The following is a 19,302-nucleotide window of genomic DNA, read 5'->3' on the forward strand; positions in this document are numbered from 1 at the left end:
AGATGGGCCAAAAGACAGTTTGAAGTAAAACTTTTTTTATTTTATTTTTGCAAAATAACTTTTTTTTTTAGCAATGGGCTTTATATGTTGAGCATCAGTTGCTTGCATCAGCAGTGGAACAGTGGATACAAGACAGAAGCTCTCCAACATGGATTGATACTACAGGATGGTAAACTAAATGCCACACAAACATAACCACAGAATCGAATGAGAATCTGCAGGACCCAGTTTCAACAATAAAATATGGGTTTCACACGTCATGGCAGGGCTCCCAAAGGGTATACCACAGCATTTTATTTATCCTACTTTAAGGTCTAACATGTTTTAGTCATGCTAAAACAATAATGAATCCTTATATTACCTGCGCCCTCTACTGGCTAGAGAGTAAACAATCCCTTCAATCCCTACCTGCGCCCTAGTGCCTGTGAGTGTTTTTACATTTGTATTTATTGTGGATTTTGTAAACTTTATATACGAAGCTAACCCACGCCCCCTCCGACACGTGGGCAGCATGCCATATGCATCTTATCACCTACACTTTGATGAGTGCAGTGCAGCTCAGTGTTGTGTACGGAGAGATACACCTTGAGAGCACTCTTTTCTCATCTCTGTGCAGGCGCCATCAATCAGCCAGCAGAGGTCGTAATTGCACCAGTCATGAGAGAGAGACCCCATCCGGCTTAGTCTTGCCCATATCTGAACAACAGGCCAATCGTTGTTCATGTGGCCGCTCAGCCTAGACGGCAGGCAGAGCTGAGATTCGATACGATGTATTCGAGATCCCAGCTCTGGTTCCAGCGTGTGTTTTTTTTACCGCTGCGCCACCTGAGCGGCCATGAATTTTGTAAACTTAAGCACAATCATAAAACCCTAAATTTTAGGCCAAATTATGGTAAATCTTGCTAAGGAATACTATTCATAGATCTTTTATTCTGGAAACACTTCTGAAATTATGAGAATCCTAATGTTCCAGAATGGCAAGTATGCTCAAACATTAGATTGTTCGTTCAGGAATCTGTAGTCAGTTAAGATACACACAGCCAACCCCTAATATAATTAGGCAAGAATGCATGAAAACGTGAATTATATTCTTGATACTCACTCGATAACCAATTCATACACTCATACCTTATACTTATTGGTCATGTTATGATCTTAACCTACCATATTTATGCCATTTTTATAGGTACACTTACTGACTGTAGCCAATTTTTGTGCAGAAATCTTTACTGTAAAAGGTCCACCATAGAATCTTTATCTCAGCAACCAGCACCACACACATTACCATGCCACTGTCGAGTCTGTGTACCTTCTGTACCAGTACCGGTATAGTACCCAAACCACATTCAGTCAGCAATGACCCTGTGATGATTCCTTTCTACTGACGGACTGGTAGAGAGGTGCTGGCTAATTGTACATGGGAACATGGCATATAGGCAGTGGTTGTAAACCCGCAACAAATGAACCTATAGAGCAGCTGTACCTAATAAATTGGCACACAAGGTCACACATACATAATACATGCTTGCAAAATAAGAATCACATTCCAGTTACAACACTGGTCCATTTGCATTTTTTAGGCTCTGCCGTGCCGGGATTCAAACCCACAGCCTTCCAATTAATAAACTGGTAATATGAGCCATTTATTGGATACTTATGCCAAAGTTTAGACAGCACTTAAATATTTTGTATAGTTTTATATTTTGTATATAAGGAGTTTTAGACTTTTTTCCCCAGATATTGCCACAAAGTTTAAACCTATTTATTTTAACTCTAGGAAATACTTAAACCCTAATAATTACAGGGGTGCTCACACACCTCATTATCATGCGGTGTAGGTTCAGGGGAGCGGGATGAAAAGCTCTCGTGTTTCGGGGAGGAGGCTCAGCTCAGGCGGTGCTTTTTTGAGGAAAGAGGAGGAGGAGGAGGAGGAGGAATGCAGCGGGTCTTTAGGATCCTGTCTATGGTCTCGGGCAGCTTCAGAACACTAAAACATGGACACCAAGCAGTTTGTGTGTGTGCTTCTACTCCTGCAGTTCACTCTCTGTGTCGCGTATGACGGTAAGAAACGTCAAGCTCCATCATGTCCGGTTGTGAGATTTTGGCGGTCGGATTTGTATCATTCACAGTTTCAAGCGCAGTGAGCAGATTTAAACACTGAACTGGATTCGTTTGGTTTGTATGGGAATGTAAGAAGCTTTTAGTTTGCAGTTTCTGGTTTGTGTGTGTTTACGTGGACAGTTGAGGCAGAAATGGGGGCTGGAGGGGGGGGGGGGTCACTGCCAACTAATAACAGGAACGGGTACAGTGTGACTATTCATGAAGGAGATCAGCTCTAAGAGAAGTGCAGTGGTGTAAGTTTATTAAAGTTATTGATATTCATCTAAAATTGATCTTAGATAAAGTTAGATGAAAGGAAAAAAGGCTTCAGGGGGGACAAATGATCTGTCATGGTTTTTTGGATGTGCACTAGGGAATAGTTTTAATTCCTAATAAAAGTCCTGAGTGCTGAGTGCTGACACCCCACACTACAAAAAGTTCTCTGAGAGTCTGGTACTGAAATGTATAGTATGATACATTTTTAAGTATAATGTGCATAAAACAAGAATGAATAATAACAAATTGTCCAAACCCATAGAGATGTCAAGCTTGCTTGACTGTGGACAGTGTCACCAATGTTTTAGTACCTTCCTATTTAAGGCAGACCTGATTCTGGTGCTTTCTGGATTACATCTGACCATTTCTCCTTGGCATAAAGAGACAGATAATGTTTCTTTCTGACCTTGGCAAAGACCATTTTTCTTTGCAATTTTAAACGAATGTATTCAAACTAGCCTTATGTCTATGAATGCAAAGAGTTATAGTCACCAGTTATAGTCAATCATGTTAACAAGGAAAAACTGTTAACAAGGAAATTATGAGGCCATGGTGCACCACCAAAAATACTAATAGATTAAATTGCTGAATGTATGTTTTTGACCAAATGCATGTCCAATGACCCATAATAACCTTTAAATAGAACTGAAGAACTTAAAGAACTGATGTGCGTGTTCTTTGCAAGTTTATGTGAACTTAATACTGTCTTAGAAATGTATGTGTTGTCTTGGCCAAAACATTAGTACACGTGATGGATATCACACAGGTTGCAACATGAGCACATGCTCCAAGGCTTGGACTGAAATTTACGTTGATGAAATGAATTCAGGATGACGAAGCCTAGACATGATATGTATGTGTGTGTGTATGTTGTGGGGCTTGTGATAACATAATAACATGTCTGCTTATGATTTACTATTTACTGTGTCCAGTTTTTTCACAGCTCCAGTCATACACACTGATACACTATACAGAACATCAATAACAACCATGATTATTGCATTTATAACTTTTTAAGACAAAGTTACTTAAGGTTTTTTTTATGATTTTGTTGGAAAAGTAGCAACAGTGAAGTGAGTGTAAGTGGTTTTAACCAACATAGGCTGTTGAATTAATGTATAATGCTCTATAGTGCGATAGCAATTCAAATAGATGGTAGTGGAAACACATTACTGTTCCAGTAAAGTCTCCTGTGAGTGGAAAAATTGTGTGTGTGTGTGTGTATATGTGAATTTTTGCTGAGCTCAACAGAACAACTCATCTGCCAAAAGGACCACAGCACATGCAAGCGTGCACACACACTCATACATGCTTTAGCCAATGGTTGCTCATAACAACATCAGGATTTTCCAAAGCTTTTTAACATACAGTGCTGGCCAAAAGTCTGAGACCAACATGTTGCATTTTTCTGAAATTTAATACAATGTTTTTGATTACAAATCATACAATCAGCATAACATACATGAAAATACATGATTTTTTAAGTATTTGGCACTACTGAAAAGCAAATAAGGGCATTTATGAAATTGACCATGTACAATCCTTTATACATAAAATGGACAGTGGACAGTAATTCATTGCAAACCTATTTTTGGTAGTTCTTGCACATCTGACCGTCATGCAAATTTTCTTTCTGTGTAAGGTTACAGTTTGGGTTTTCTTTCCCACATTGGCAAGAGACCAGTGTTCTAGGTTTGTTTTAATGGGTCCAGTCCAATTTGCACTTATTAAATGGAAACTATAATCAAAGGTATAATTGATGAAAAATTAGGAGGCAATGCTGCAAAGTTGACATTGTTTAACTTTCTATTACCACCTACAGAATAAAAATCGAAGTAGCTTTATGTATCCAGAAATATAAATAGAAAGACTGCCAGGACTCTAATGCCCTTGGCATATGTGTGTAAACGAGCATCATTGCTTGACTTGTAGTGGACTCTGTTCATGGTAAAGAGCCAGGAGCAGGTCATGGGTAATGTAGTATGGTAAAAATATGGTTTGCTTTAGTCTTTGGTCAGTATGGGCCACAGAAATCTGTTTCTATTGGACAGCAGTTTTGTTTATACTGAACTTTGTAAATGGAAGAGAAAATTACATGTTAAACGTAATCGAGTACCTCGAATGTTTTCTTTATTATCAGCATGCGTTTCTCTTAAAAATATGAATGTGCTAGGCTTCTATTTCTAGTCATTCTTGGCCAGTCTGAACTTATCTATAAAGTAAGTGCATACCTAAAAATAATAATAAGCTAGAGCTGATGGATATGACGATACACATACATGATTGGCTATGTCTAAGTGTGTGTGTGGGTGGGTAGAGTGTGTGTTTGGGGTGGGGATGGGGGCGACCGAAGCCTAAAGCACTGTGATAGACTGGCACCTTATTTAGCCTATTTCTTTCTCATGCCCAGTCTTTCTAGAATAAAGCGGTTGATAAAGTTGATGAAAATGAAGTGAAATGAGAAGTCCCTTGAAATGTTTTAGTCCTTTGCTGGGTTTGGTTAGAGAAGACAGATTTGATTTATACAGGAGGATTACTTCCACATATAACCCCTACATGCTGCTTACAGATGTATAAGATTCCTTTTTTGACCCCCATGGGAAAAATTTGAGAAACTTAAACTGTATGTTAACTTAAACTGTAGTACACTATGTAAAGGAAATGATTTGCTTCCAACTTTGCAGCAACAGTTTAGGCAAGGTCATTTCATGTTAAAAGCATAAATGTGCCCCTGCAAGGATGAAGAAAAGCTTGGTTTACTTAGGTGGCCTCCAAAGAGCCCTGACCTCAGCCTCACTGAATATCTTTGGAATGAACAGGAACATTAATTCAGGATTTCTTAACCAACATCAGTTCCCAGCGATATAAATGCTCTTTTGACTGAATGGGCACAAATTCCCACAGACATACTTCAAAGTCTTGAGAGAAGCCTTCTCAGGAGAGTGACAGTTGTTGTAGTTTAAAAGATCACATAGAGATCACTCGATTTTAATACTATTTTTTAAAAAGGGATGTTGGTTAAATGTCCAAATACTTTAGGTCATATATTGTAGCAGAGGTTGGCTATTGCTAGATACTAAACAGTGCATGTTTTAGTAGTTTTAGTCTTGTTCTTTAGTGTTGCAGCAAGATAAAAAACCATCTTCAAGGAGCAACGGTTCCTGGTTTGAGCTTTAAAGGAATTGCCGTAATGCAGAAATCAGAGATTCAGTTTGCATGCAGACTTTAGTGATCTCTACGATTCTGTGGCAATTCAGACTATTTCTGGCTTTCTGTTGCTATCCTGTTTTCCAGGGTCTGGGTACTGGCCCTACACAGATGATGAGGATGTACGACATACAGGTGAACACACTCATAATGTCTCTTTGCTCTGTTTCCAAATCCTCACTTTTCTTTTCTGGCTACTTCACTTTTGTTTTTAATCTATGACTACTCTTCAGGCTAACAGAAAGCTGAGGTAAGTCCTGTTTTTATTATGGTCCAGCGTTCATTTGCTTGTGTGTAACAAAACACATGGCTCCATGGGTTATGGTGTAAATTGGTACATGACTATGTACCTAAATGATTTCTCTTGTGTAGGTGTGCCGTGGTGTGCTCCAGCTAAAGTGAAGCACGGTCATGTAAGGTGCCAGACACCACGCGGTGAGCGTTATAAGAACGTGCTGGGAAGCCGCTGTAAGATCCACTGTGAGAGAGGCTACGAGCTGGAGGGCAGCAATGAGATCGTCTGCATGGTCACCAAGCAGTGGTCAGGAAAATATACCTGCAGAGGTCAGCTTTACATACTACACACTCATATGTATACACACGTACAAACATACAGTATATTTTATGTGTGGCACAACGGCTAAGTTCATGCAGAACGTCCACCACAAGATGGCACCAAGTGCTCCCCAAGTGCCGTGGGTCATAAATGTCGGCTTGAACTGGTTTAAAACACGAACAGTTGTAAACAAGGAATCTTATTTATATTACATGTCTATTTTTGTGTTTAATTAATTAAACTTGTGTAAAGAGATTCTATTTTGTAAAGGCTGTTATCCTGGAGATGTTCGTTGTTGGAGATTCTGTCCCAGTTCTTCTCAACGTTTGCATGACTAAACGGCATTTTACTAAGACACCTGTGGTTTTTCCTTTTATATATTTAGTGGTTTGAAAAAGTATCAGCCCCTATCCTGATTTTCCTTTTTTGCTCATTTGTGTTACATTTAAATGTTTCAAATCTTCCAATCCAATTCATTTCAGTATAAGATAAAAGAATTACAAGTAAACACACAGTGCATCACATGGATGTCAGTCTAGCCAAGTGTCTCACTGTGGAATCGAGTACATTGACCAAAACTGAGACAAATGAGTCCTGTAGTTCTTCAGGGTTCTTTTGTGACCTCCAGGATTGGTGCGTTTTTGGTGACATTTTGGTAGGCCGACCATTCCTGGGAAAGTTCCAGTTTTCTTCATTACGGAATAATGGCTCTTACAGTGGTTCATTGAAGTTCCAGGGCCATAGTAACTCCTAATTTCATGTTAGTGATTATAATTGACAAGAGCTTATCACTTTTCTGATTGACTGCACCCATTAAAAAGTACCTGGAATAGAAGTCTCTTGTTAAAATCAAGAAGAAACCCAAAATGTCATTTTATGCTGTGAGAACATTTATTTAGCTTCTCAAATGTGTTCCAAGAACCACCATAAACAGATGTGCCATAAATGAAAAGCTGTTGAAACGTGTCAGTCTTAAGTCATTGGCTTATAGAATGTTGTGCAGAAAAAAAAGTGTACATCTAAAACAAGAGAGTAGCACAATGTACATTTACCAAAAGTTTCATTAATATGTTAATGCTGACCATTTGAACATGAGGATATTTACTGAACCGAGATGATCCAACTGTTTTGCAGAGGTTCGCTGCCCAAAGCTGGAAATGCCCATTAACGGTGGATACAAGTGTTCCGATGGCTCCTACTTCAACTCCCGTTGCCAGTTTTTCTGCTCGCCCGGATACACACTCCGCGGAGACCGCAGTGTCACCTGCCAAAGCAGCAAGTCATGGAGCGGTGGCCAGAGTGTGTGCGTGGGTATGAGAAATAATTGACATGAAGACATATATTAAAACTCAAGCAATCAGCATGAAGAACAGATTCATAGGACACTGCTTGTCTTTACAGACGTGGATCCTCCAGTCATTAAATGTCCAAATGTGAAGGAAAAGATGGCTGAGCCCGGACAACTGACTGCAAAAGTCACCTGGGAGACACCAGAGGGTGAAGACACAGCAGAAGGCATACTCACAGAGTCAGTACCTATCTCTGAGCCTTCAATATAAAAACATGCAGATACCTGCAAACTGTCAGGATTGTAAATCGCTGGCTAGTAATACTGAAAATTCAAACACACTGGCTAACTAGCATACCATTCTTTTCCCAATGTGTTTACAATGTGGATATCACTAATAGGCTAGTGCATGTATGAAACTACAATTAGGCTGTAAGTATGCATGTATAGAACTCATTAAGGGGAGGACAATCTGTGCAAAACTAATGTCTTGGGTACCAAACCTCTTTTGTTCTTGGACATGTCCTTTTTCTGGAAATGATAAAAACCTGACTGGAATTCTTAATTTGCCCAAAATGTCTGGGATTTGGGTTTTGCTCCCATGTTGACAATTGTGTACTACAGTCACCATACATTGTGTACTGCTTTTCTGTTGTTTTCCTCAGTGTGTGTAGAGATTGCCACACCGTTTGTGGTGCATCTGGTTTCCCTAGAATCACTGGATTTAATGCAATAACACTCTAGACAGGACACCAATCCACCATGGGGCCTCAATCAGTGCACTTTACAAGTCTCTACTGTGTTCAGGAGACATATTTTATAGTGTTTTATAGTTGTCTTTGTTTTTGATGATTGTGCTTTATATACCGTCATATATTTTCTGTTTGTTTTGGTTTAGTGTGGTTCTAAAAGGAAAACCACCAGGTACTTATTTTACAGAGGGAAATCATAAACAATCATACACTGTTTTCGATCGGGCTGGGAACAAGGCTACCTGTAAATTCAACATTAAAGTAAGAGGTAAGTAATATATGCACATGATTAAAGGTTTATTATAAATGTACTCATAGACATACTGGTAACCTCTACACTGAACAGAAAGTCACATGTATGAATTGCATTGATATTTGTACATATATAAAATAAATACTTACATAATGAAAGGAAATAAGCAACTGTACACATAAATAAAGGTACTGATGACATTGACCTGACATGATAATGTTCCACCTCATAATAATTGCACTGCACTCGGGTAGCACAGCTGTCTGTTTTGCTAGTCCACCAGATTTGAATCTCAGCTGTGCTGCTGGCTGACAGACGTGATTGGTTAAGTCTGATGGCAGGAGGTTTTGATGTGATGGATTGGCACCCTGTCCAGGGTATTGCTGCTTTGCCTGACCAGGATAAAATCACCAATTCATGGAAAATTATTTAAAAGGATCATGTTTTATTTTTTCAGTAGTTTTAGAGACTTGTATAGACTCAACCAAAGCACACTATAGCAGTATGTAATAGGACCCACATTGTGTTATTTTTATTTATATGCATGTTATACTTTTTAAATACAGTTTTTATGTGTTTGTGTTTTTGCAGTCCGGCGCTGCACACCACTTTCAGTTCCTGAAAATGGCTGGATGAAGTGTGACAGTGCAGGTGATAACTACGGGGCAACATGTGAATTTCGCTGCCTGGGGGGCTATGAGCTAAGAGGCAGCGCTGCCCGAGTTTGTCAGTTCAACATGGAGTGGTCTGGCCTTGAAACGAGCTGTGCACGTACGTAGACTCAAAATCCATGAACACATTACAAACTAGATGAGAGTAAAACCTTGTCTCTACTTACACTCACCTAATCATGTACACCTAATGGACAAAAGTATTGGGACACCTGACCATGAGTTTGTTGGACATTTTACTCCAAAACCATGGGCATTTATATTGAAATTACTTTGTAGCTTTACTGTCATTCACACTTCTTGGAAGTCTTTCTACAAGACTTGCTTGACTCACTGTGATGAAGCACAGATATATAAATGTAATATAAATGTAATGACAGCTGTGAGGATGTGATGAACATTTTATGAACTCCAAAAAAAATCTAGCCATGTCATCAGCAAAACTCTGAAAAATAGACAGATACTGCCCTAGGCATTCTGGGTACTGTTGTGGGTACTGCACTGTGGGTACTTCATTGTTCTTGGTACAGCTCTGGATACTGTTGAAAATTTTTCAGCTATGAACATTAATGTTGGAGTTCGTTCTGCTGCTGAACTGTTGGACCAGTTCTACGAGAAACGTCGCCTTCTTGTAATCTCCACTCCCACAGCTGCCAATCACTACTATCGATTCCTAATGACTAATTTGCAGGTAATTAATGTTTCCTTATCACTTCTTTTTGAATAAATCGATTGATTTCTAATGAATCTGTGTGTGTGTGTGTGTGTGTTTTAGCCTGCACAGTGCGGACTGGACTTAAGACATGTGACTGTGATTGAACTAGTAGGAACGTATCCAGCTCAAATCGGTCGCATCAGATATCGAATGCTCTCTCCAGGACTGGTCCTCCAACTCAGGTACACTTTAATCTCCCAGCATTTGGATACCCTCTACATTTGGTCTTCCCTCTATTGGACACTGCCAGTTGTGTCTGTTATCTGAACCGGTGGCACCATGGAAACTCAAACCTAAATCTCTTGCTAGTGGTGGGTGCACCCGAAGTGCACATGTGACCTATTTTAATCTAAGTGTATATAATCTTAATTGTTTTTTTAAATGCATTGGCAGTACATTTGTGCCACTGTTTATAACGTAATTTTTTATCGTCTGTGTTAAAATTCATGTGTATCTATGTGTTGGACAGAATGCTGCTGCAATTGCCTCAGAACTCATTTAATCTGGTTCTGGTAGACAAGCACGGAGTGGACAAGCAGCGTTACACATATCCAGTCACAGCAGCAGAGATCTTCAGCATCATTGACACCTTCCCTCTGCGTACTGAAGAGGCCCTTTTGCAGAAAGAGGCAGGACATAGCTGCTAGATTCACCATTTACAGTTAGACAACTTGCTGTTTCAGCCTGGATTTAAACCTAGTTGATCTGCAGGGAGATGCAGGACTGAGCTGCTACACACACACAAACACCAATGCATGAGTGAGTTTCATTTGTATCTGTATGTAATTTTTTTATCTGTATGTAATTTTGTATCTGTATGTAATTTTTTGCTATATATTGTGTATCCTGAGTCTATATTTATGTTAATTCTGGTGGTTCAATGTAAATTGCTTTACTGATTTATTCATGGATTAAGAAATAACCAAGCTAAACTTTCTGAAATGTCATCTATTTTAAGCACCACTCATTTATCTTCAGTAGCAGCTTCATCTTAATCCAAACTCTATCCTGAAAATATAATACACCCTGAACATGTCACTGATCAATTATCCACCTGACCAGCTTTAACTGATTAGCCAAGGGCCACAGGTTTTTCCTCAAGAAACTGGGAAAAAGCGTCTCAGAATACAATAGCTGACAACAGCAGAAGACCATATCGAAATTTATTTTTGACTGCGAAGAACAGAAATCAGAAGCTACATTGGGACAACTTTTACCAAAACTGGACTGGTAAAAAGTCAAAAAAACATTACGTGATCTGATATATCTGCTAAAACACTCATGCAAAATGGCACAGACAGAATTTGATGTCAACAGAAGGAGCTCATTAACCCAACTCGCCTTGTATCAACAGTTCAGTGCTGACCATGTGCATTCATTTATGGCCTTAATTTGTATTCTTATAATGTAAATGATCAGAATGATAATGCACCATGTGACAAAATGCAATCATTTCAAAAAGGTTCATGTACATGAAAATCTTAAAAGAATGTTTCCAACATGTGAAATCCATGCTGCCTGTTGTTGGGCTCCTCTCAGTATTGTTATATTGTTTATTATATATTATATAAAATTACCAGTATTTGCAAAAACTAAAGCCATAAAACTGAGACCGTTCCAACTTGTTTGCAAAAATAAAACCCCTTAATATTCTCTAAAATAAGTTTAATCCGACAGAACTGTTTTGTTAACATTATTCTTTATTTTACTTTGAACAGAACAAAATACTTACTTTATTTAATTTTATTTTTACTGTCCGTTCACCTGGAATCACTGTGCAATGCATTTATACATCCTGGACTGGACTCTAATCCATTGCAGGGTCTCGGTCATTCCCGCCTTCCCAGACATAGCCAATCATGTCTGTGTGTAGACGCCAAACTAGCCAATAGCACCACTGGGACTTAAACTCTCGATCCCAGAGGTATTGGGCCAGAGCGAATCGGTCTGCGATACCCACTACACCTGCCAGCAGAGGGTGCTCAGGATAACTAACAGTAGTTCAAAATAAAGCTCAGGTCCCATCGCTAATGCACTGCAGGTAAATTCAACATTACATAAGCCGGATGTAAATGAAATTACATTATACTGTAGTAATTTAAGTAATAAAATAAATAAAGTTTATAAATAAATAAAAGTTTAATAATTCCGACTGAATTACAAAGGCTTCCCCATGTTTGATCGCGGTTATTTGTAGCGACTGTCAGGTTATTTAATTTCGCCGGCAATCGATTCACGAACCGAATCGGTTCTTGTTCAACTTGTTCAGATTTAATGACACTCAGCACTAGGGTTGCCAACCGTCCCGTAAAATATAGAATCGTTCCTCATTGGAAACTAAACGTGGTGTTCCGTATTGAACTGATATAAGACGTGCTTTGTTCCGTACGATGTGTATGAAACAGAAGGAAACTGCTGCTACCATGGGAATTAGAAAAGGTTTGGTTATTATTTTAAGTATTGTTCACTTTTTTTACTCCACTGTTTGAGTAGCGCAGTGGGCAGAGCGCATCGTGCATATTTTTCCGCCCTAGGTTCGAATCCGGCTTAGGGCGAAACTAAAGTAACACAAGCAGGGCCGGCACTATGGGGGAAGATGTAAAAATGCTGTTTGCACTATTGAGAAAAGATGTTACATGTTCTTTATGCATGTTGTTTTGCCTAAAATATGGTTCTGATTCATTATTATAAAGAATGAAAATACTAAATGTTAAACAGCCTAAATAAAACATTTTGATAATGTTCCTATGAGGGTGTAAGACCTGTCATATTTTTTATAGGTGCAACCCTAACCGCCTACACCCCGCTCCCGCTCAGGTAAACACCCGCCATCCCACCCACCACCCTATTTCTTCTGCCAACCCGCCAGCCCAGGGTGTTCCTTATTTCCAGTTCTGAAAGTTGGCAACCCTACTCAGCATTAAACTAACACTCAAAGAAACAAGTTTTACCCGTTTTAGTAACCGCTCATAATAAGCCGATGGTTAACCAACAACCGACAAAATAACGTCTTACGCAAATGTAAAACATCACAGAGTTTCTCATCAACAAGGAGGTCGAATATTAACAAACATGGCATTAATGTAGTAAGATAAACAACTCAGTGCGCAAAATGAGTTTAGTGTTCAGAATGTGGAGTAGTGAACAGTTTTATATCAAGCTCTAAATAAACATGCTCATCAAAACTAACTAAATAACTTTCAATAATTTCCCTCGGGATAAATATTCCATCCATCCGTCCTTCCGTCCGTCCATCCATCCATCTATCTATTTAACTATCTAATTATCTGTCTGTCTATTTAACGATCTATCTAACTGTCTGTCTAACTATCTATCTATCTAACTGTCTGTCTGTCTAACTACGTCTGTCTAACTGTCTGTCTTATCTATTTATCTATCTGTCTGTCTATCTATCTATCTATCTAACTAACTAACTAACTGTCTGTCTAACCATCCATCCATCCAACTATCTATCTAGCCTAAACCTACAGGGGTCGAAACAACGAATCAGACACCATACTAAGCTTCCCACAGTTTTTACTCCAGATGGGAACCAACAACAGGGGTTTACAAAGCATGAAACAATTGAGGTGAAAATCAATTACTGCCAAAATTCATTTTTTTATTTGTTTAACTAAGTACATTTATGTTTATTTATTCTTCAGTCTACAGTATACAATTTAAATATGAAAGTTTCCAGTTAAACTGATACAAATAGCAGGTTGTGAGAATTATTTGTAAAAAAAAATATATATTAATTTTAGGGCGCCTAACATAAAATGTTTAGAAATTTATTAGTAAAATTCTTTTTCATTCTCATTTTTTTTTAAACTTTTGTCACAGATGTAAGGACGCACTGCTCCTGATTACATGTCAATCAATGTTTCTGCTCTCTCTAGTCACATACTGCAGACCGTGATCACCATTTGAATCATAGCTACTGAAAGTTGCATTTTGGAGCCATTCAGGCTTGTAAGTGGTTGTACTGTATATAAAGGCCTTAGTGGTGCTGCTGTCCTTAGGTTTTCTCTCTTCATCCCCAACCCAATCCTCCACTTCAAGCAGGACCTCTGTTCGCTGGTACATTTTTGGGCAGTCTTCAAACCAGTCAAGGAACTTAAGCATCTTGTCATTCACCCTGTAGATTTCTCCCTGGACACGCTGGCCCTCTCCTGGCAGGTTGAGAAGAAATGGAATGTTATACTCGCCTGCTATCACCAGCGGGTATTTGTCAATGGTCAGAGCACGGCCGAGGAACTCAGCCTTCCCATTCATGGCATCCAGCATCCTGTAGTGGTTGGGCTGACCCTGTTTCAGAGTGCCATATACGAATATGTGCATCATCTTAACTGCTGGTTGAAGAATGCTAACTATGTCCTTTTGGGAAAAAAACAAAAGACAGCATTTTGCCTAATAACCTTTGAATGATCTAATAGTAATGTATTTAAGGGCCCTATATTTTTTGAGAAGAATGCACAGGATAAAAAAATTTCACACATAAAATGGATTTTAGATATAACTGCAGATTTTATACATTATCACATTATGTAAATAACACATTTTGATTCATATTTCTATGAACAAAGATAGATCATAAATCAGCACCATTAAAGGTATGAGAGTGCGTTAGTGCCATAGCAATAATTAGCTGATTTGAACATGCTAAAATGCCCCTGTCCAAACTTCTTGAAATGTGTTCTTAAAAGTTGGTTAAACAATAACTATATTGTCTTTGTACTGTTTTAATTAATAAGTCAAAAAGGATTTGCAAATCATTGCTGTCTATTTTTATTTTTTTTTAAATTGCATTTGTGTACTAAATGACAAAAACAAAAATAGTGCTCATCATTGGGTTAAAATATTGTTTTTTTCTAGCTTTCCTCAGCTTTTTAGTGTTTGTTAACAGTGATAAACATTTTTAAAAAAATGTGTAGCTGATTGGCACCAGGTACTTTATTTTCATCTTATTCATATTTCAAAATTGTTCAGACAGTAACTAAATACTCATTCACACACACACACACACACACACACACAGACACACACACACACACACACACACACACACACACACACACAGATGAAGTGGCTGGTTTTGTTTCAACTACGTAAATGACACTACTAATGACAGTCGGTTATGGGTTACAAAAATGGACAACATTTGCATCTTTAAAAAAAATACACTACTGGTCATGTCTAATTAAATAATTTCTCAAGAGAGAAAATTATAACAAAATTTTTTTGCTAAACATAATTTGCATTAAATTGCTTTTCCAATTATTTACAAAATAAATAAATAAATACATTATATAAATGACATTATATAAACAGCCAATAAACAGTAATTGTGCATTATAATGTGCAAATTTTGTCCTTAAAAAGAAAATGTAACTGAAAATTGAACCTAACAGAGATTTGAACGAGGTGCTTAATATTTGACATAAGACAGTAAATTTACTACGAGGCTGAAGTTAGTTACTTTTGACTCAAAACCTTTCTTTTTAGCAGAACCTATGAATAATTTTTAATTTATGTAGTGATTGCAGCTATTTTATTTATTTATTTATTTATTAATTATTTGTAGTGATGTCTTTTATCTTGTGGCACTTTGAGATTTGTACACAAATGTAAAGTGCATTACAAATTAAATGTATTATTATTATTATTATTACTTATTCGCAGCTTCTTATTTAGCGGCTGAAGTTGGTTCCTTATTCATAAAGGGAGCGTTCGCCATGGATATTTGCTGCACACTTTATATTTTACCGAAATAAATCAACTAAATCAGGGGTCTCAAACTCGCGGCCCGCAGGCCGATATTTTGTGGCCCCCGACTTAACGTCAAAGTTCATTGTTAGTGCGGCCCGCGCGGTTTTCTCACACGCACCTATTTTGCAGAGTCGTTGCGCAGCTCATTATTTTTTCACTTATTAACGTATTAGCAACGTCACTGGGCTGAAACGTGATTCAGAGCGACACCAAGTGGAAGGAAAATATATCCTGTCAGCCAGTGCAAGGTACAGAGGACAGAAAGGTGCGATCGCAAAAGAAAACAAATTTACCAAGAACAATTTAATCAAAAAGAGCAAGAATTTAAAATATATAAAACAGAGAATGCACTTGATATTAAGAATTAAGAGAGGTGAAGTAACATGGACACCAGAGTTAGCTCAGTGGCAGAGAGATTTGGTAGAGCAGAAGGATGTGTAGGATGTAAACAAAAAGAATAAAATCTAGATCACTTTATTTATGAATGTGAAATGTATAAACACCTGAGAGATAAATTTAATAATGATAGCTCAAAAATCTGTTTCTCTGCTTGCTTTGTTAGCCCCCTTCCATGCTGTTCTTCAATGGTTAGGACCCCCACAGGACCACCACAGAGCAGGTATTATCGGGTGGTGGATGATTCTCAGCACTGCAGTGACACTGACATGGTGGTGGTGTGTTAGTGTGTGTTGTGTTGGTATGAGTGGATAAGGCACAGCAGCACTGCTGGAGTTTTTAAACACCTCACTGTCACTTCTGGACTGAGAATAGTCCACCAACCAAAAATATCCAGCCAACAGCGCCTCATGGGCAGCATCCTTTGACCACTGATGAAGGTCTAGAAGATGACCAACAGATGAGCGATCGTCTCTGACTTTACATCTACAAGGTGAACCAACTAGGTAGGAGTGTCTAATAGAGTGGACAGTGAGTGGACACTGCTGTGTCTGATCCACTCATACCAGCACAACACACACTAACACTTCACCACCATGTCACTGCAGTGCTGAGAATGATCCACCACCTACAGTAAATAATACCTGCTCTGTGGTGGTCCTGACCATTGAAGAACAGGGTGAAAGCAGGCTATCATAGCTCAAAAAAGTGCTCAAAAAAGCTATGAACAATGATAAAATTTCCAAATTCCTCTCAGAATATATAGAAAGGGCTTTCTGAATAATATCCCAAACACTCAGGTATTGGGCAGAGGTGGAAAGAGTACTAAAATATTGTACTCAGGTAAAAGTACTACTACTTTAAATAATTTTTTACTGAAATACGAGTAAAATTACTAGTCTAAAAACCTACTCAAGTAAAAAAGTAACTAATTTAAAACGTACTCAGAGTAAACGTTACTTCGTTACTTGTGTTAGTAAAAAAAAAATCTTAACAGCAGGGGGGGTCTCTCCTGTGTAATGCAAACAGGACAAGTGGATATATCTCACAATAGTTGTTTTTAATTGAAATATAATAGAAAAAACATGTTGATACAACATTTAAAGCATTTAGGAATGTAATGTGTTATTTTAGTACAGACCATCCCATAAAACATTTTCAAACTGTATAACCACTAAAGTTAATTGTGGATTCTATAGAGCAGCCTTCTTTTCATCACCAACAAATACCAAACAACATCATACTGCAGATCTCATAACTCAAAACAAGTCACGGTTACAGGTGTTGTGACTTTCACTAAATGACCCAAAGAAAACCTTCAAGATGTAAGACAATTCTGGGAATAATGGATCTTTAAAGGGAGCTGGATCTTTAGGTTTCTTGCAGCAAAGAGTAGGTAAAAGAAGCCTATGTTCTGAAGAATTGTTCATGTTCTGAAGAATTGTTCATGTTCTGAACTGTTATTAATAAAGATTGAGAAGTTTGGATAAGTTGTACTTTTGTTTGGAATACCTGAAACCCTTTTTTTTGTGGAATACTTGATGCGGCCCAGCCGCTCCTAGACTCTACCTCCAGCGGCCTCCAGATAAATTGAGTTTGAGACCCCTGAACTAAATGAAGACGTGAACATAATTTTTTTGGCCGATTCTCATCGTGATATTGTCAATGAAAAAATGTGATTCAAATATAATTAAAATATTTACTTTGTAAAATCAACTTTTTCTTACAAAGAGGGAGCAGTTCTGTATGATGGATTTGTTATTTGTCTGGCCCGACTTGAATTATGCCACCAGTATGCTTCTGAAATTGCCCCTTTGAATCAATTTTCATGTGCACCATTGCTGAGTGTGCCATGTTGGCAGTTAGATTTTAGGTATAAAATGAACTTGGGCCAGTCTAAAATCAACTTTTTCTTACAAAGAGGGACCAGTTCTGTATGATGGATTTGTTATTTGTCTGGCCCGACATGAATTATGGCACCAGTATGCTTCTGAATAAAAATAGGTTTTCCTTACAGTGGAAATGCAGCCTGAAAGAATGAATTGAAAAAATATTTTACAAAGTAAATATTTTTATTATATTTGAATCACATTTTTACATTGACAATATCACGATGAGAATCAGCCAAAAACAATTATGTTCATGTCTTCATTTAGTTGATTTATGTCGGTAAAATATAAAGTGTGCAGCAAATGTCCATGGCGAACGCTCCCTTTATGAATAAGGAACCAACTTCAGCCGCTAAATAAAAAGCTGCGAATAAGTAACCAAACGAATCGGAAGCCGCGAATAAGTAACTTCAGCCTCGTTAAATTTACTGCAGTCCGGCTGCAGATCTTCTAATGTGGTCTGACTGCTTAAAAAAGTTATAGTATAAACACGAATGTTATCTAGACAACATTAATAAATCGTATGTGTGATATTACTAAAAATCAGTGTTTACTGTTTAAACAATCTAAAATCCATACCTGAACGTCAGCCGGCCCCACACACTTCCTCTTCAATTACAAGTGTAGGGTTTACTGTCAGGCAGATGCGTCACATGCACTTGGGAGGAGGAGGAGGAATCAGGGTTGCCAGATTCAGCAAAACATCCAGTCCAAAGTCTGTCTGAAACCCTCGCTTTAGAAGCTGAAACTAACCCAAAATCTCAGGTGTCACCGACGTTTGAAAAAAGCTATAAATGGCAAAAGAACTACCAGTATGTTGCTCTTAAATCTTTAATGCTGATCTTTGTTTTAATTTTATATCATAATTTATACTCTTGGTAAAGCATTTTGTTTACATTTTGTTTACCTCAACTGTAGCCTACTGAATAATTCTTGTGTGTCTTCGGTTCGTCAGCTAATTAACACCCACATCAGTTGTGCACATTTACTAAACAATTCACTTTCATTTTATACTGTTTTAAATGAAAGCTTTTTGACGGCCTCGGTAAATTTTAAAGTAGCCCAGAAAACCCCTCCAGAGATAAATTTTTAACAGGCCCAATTAGGCGCGGAAACCGAGAACATGGCAACTCTGGGAGGACTGAATCCCAAATAGCACTGCAGTCCCTACGGGAGTTCGCTAACTAGGGTATGTAATATAGGCTCCAGCATCATCTGTAGTGCACTACATGTTTACAATAATGCTCTGCAATTCAGAGCGTAGTTACCAACACAATTTTCGTCTTTAAGTGAACACCTTTAATTTCAGGATTGTTAACGACCCATTATTAATCCGGTATAGGATTACTATTGATTATCATCGTCCACCTTTTTCTTTCTATAGCTGAAGCGCCTGGCATCCAACGTTCAGTTTTATTAGTGCCATTTAT

At 38.1% G+C, this 19,302-nt stretch overlaps 2 protein-coding genes across 3 annotated transcripts; one reads left to right on the plus strand and one right to left on the minus strand.

The window, feature by feature from the left end:
- Window positions 1-1,977: 1,977 nt before the first annotated feature.
- Window positions 1,978-12,534, plus strand: srpx (sushi-repeat containing protein X-linked). 2 transcript variants are annotated; one of them, XM_063005971.1, is made up of 10 exons: window positions 1,978-2,061; window positions 5,671-5,718; window positions 5,956-6,147; window positions 7,274-7,450; window positions 7,541-7,667; window positions 8,326-8,447; window positions 9,024-9,203; window positions 9,661-9,794; window positions 9,879-10,000; window positions 10,288-12,534. In XM_063005971.1, exons 1-10 carry the CDS (start codon window positions 1,995-1,997, stop codon window positions 10,463-10,465), a joined length of 1,347 nt encoding a protein of 448 aa, XP_062862041.1. In that variant the 5' UTR covers window positions 1,978-1,994; the 3' UTR covers window positions 10,466-12,534. The 2 variants fall into 2 exon arrangements, with proteins under 2 accessions (XP_062862041.1, XP_062862043.1); XM_063005973.1 differs by lacking the exons at window positions 1,978-2,061; window positions 5,671-5,718 and having other exon boundaries at window positions 5,868-6,147; window positions 7,274-7,442.
- Window positions 12,535-13,419: 885 nt separating this feature from the next.
- LOC134324254 (gamma-glutamylaminecyclotransferase B-like) lies at window positions 13,420-18,539 on the minus strand. The gene is made up of 2 exons (XM_063005977.1): window positions 18,452-18,539; window positions 13,420-14,195 (listed from the first exon to the last, which is right to left on the minus strand). Exon 2 carries the CDS (start codon window positions 14,160-14,162, stop codon window positions 13,692-13,694), a length of 471 nt encoding a protein of 156 aa, XP_062862047.1. The 5' UTR covers window positions 14,163-14,195; window positions 18,452-18,539; the 3' UTR covers window positions 13,420-13,691.
- Between the last annotated feature and the right edge of the window lie 763 nt (window positions 18,540-19,302).

The sequence above is a fragment of the Trichomycterus rosablanca genome, chromosome 12 (genome assembly GCF_030014385.1).
Source record: "Trichomycterus rosablanca isolate fTriRos1 chromosome 12, fTriRos1.hap1, whole genome shotgun sequence".
NCBI lineage: Eukaryota > Metazoa > Chordata > Actinopteri > Siluriformes > Trichomycteridae > Trichomycterus > Trichomycterus rosablanca.

Bases quoted from the DNA above. Each gene is read 5' to 3' on its own strand.
- srpx (XM_063005971.1), top strand. From the start codon at position 1,995: ATGGACACCAAGCAGTTTGTGTGTGTGCTTCTACTCCTGCAGTTCACT. The intron at 5,719-5,955 runs GTGAACACACTC...TCTCTTGTGTAG, and splicing joins TGAGGATGTACGACATACAG to GTGTGCCGTGGTGTGCTCCA. The intron at 7,451-7,540 runs GTATGAGAAATA...TTGTCTTTACAG, and splicing joins TGGCCAGAGTGTGTGCGTGG to ACGTGGATCCTCCAGTCATT.
- LOC134324254 (XM_063005977.1), bottom strand. From the start codon at position 14,162: ATGATGCACATATTCGTATATGGCACTCTGAAACAGGGTCAGCCCAAC.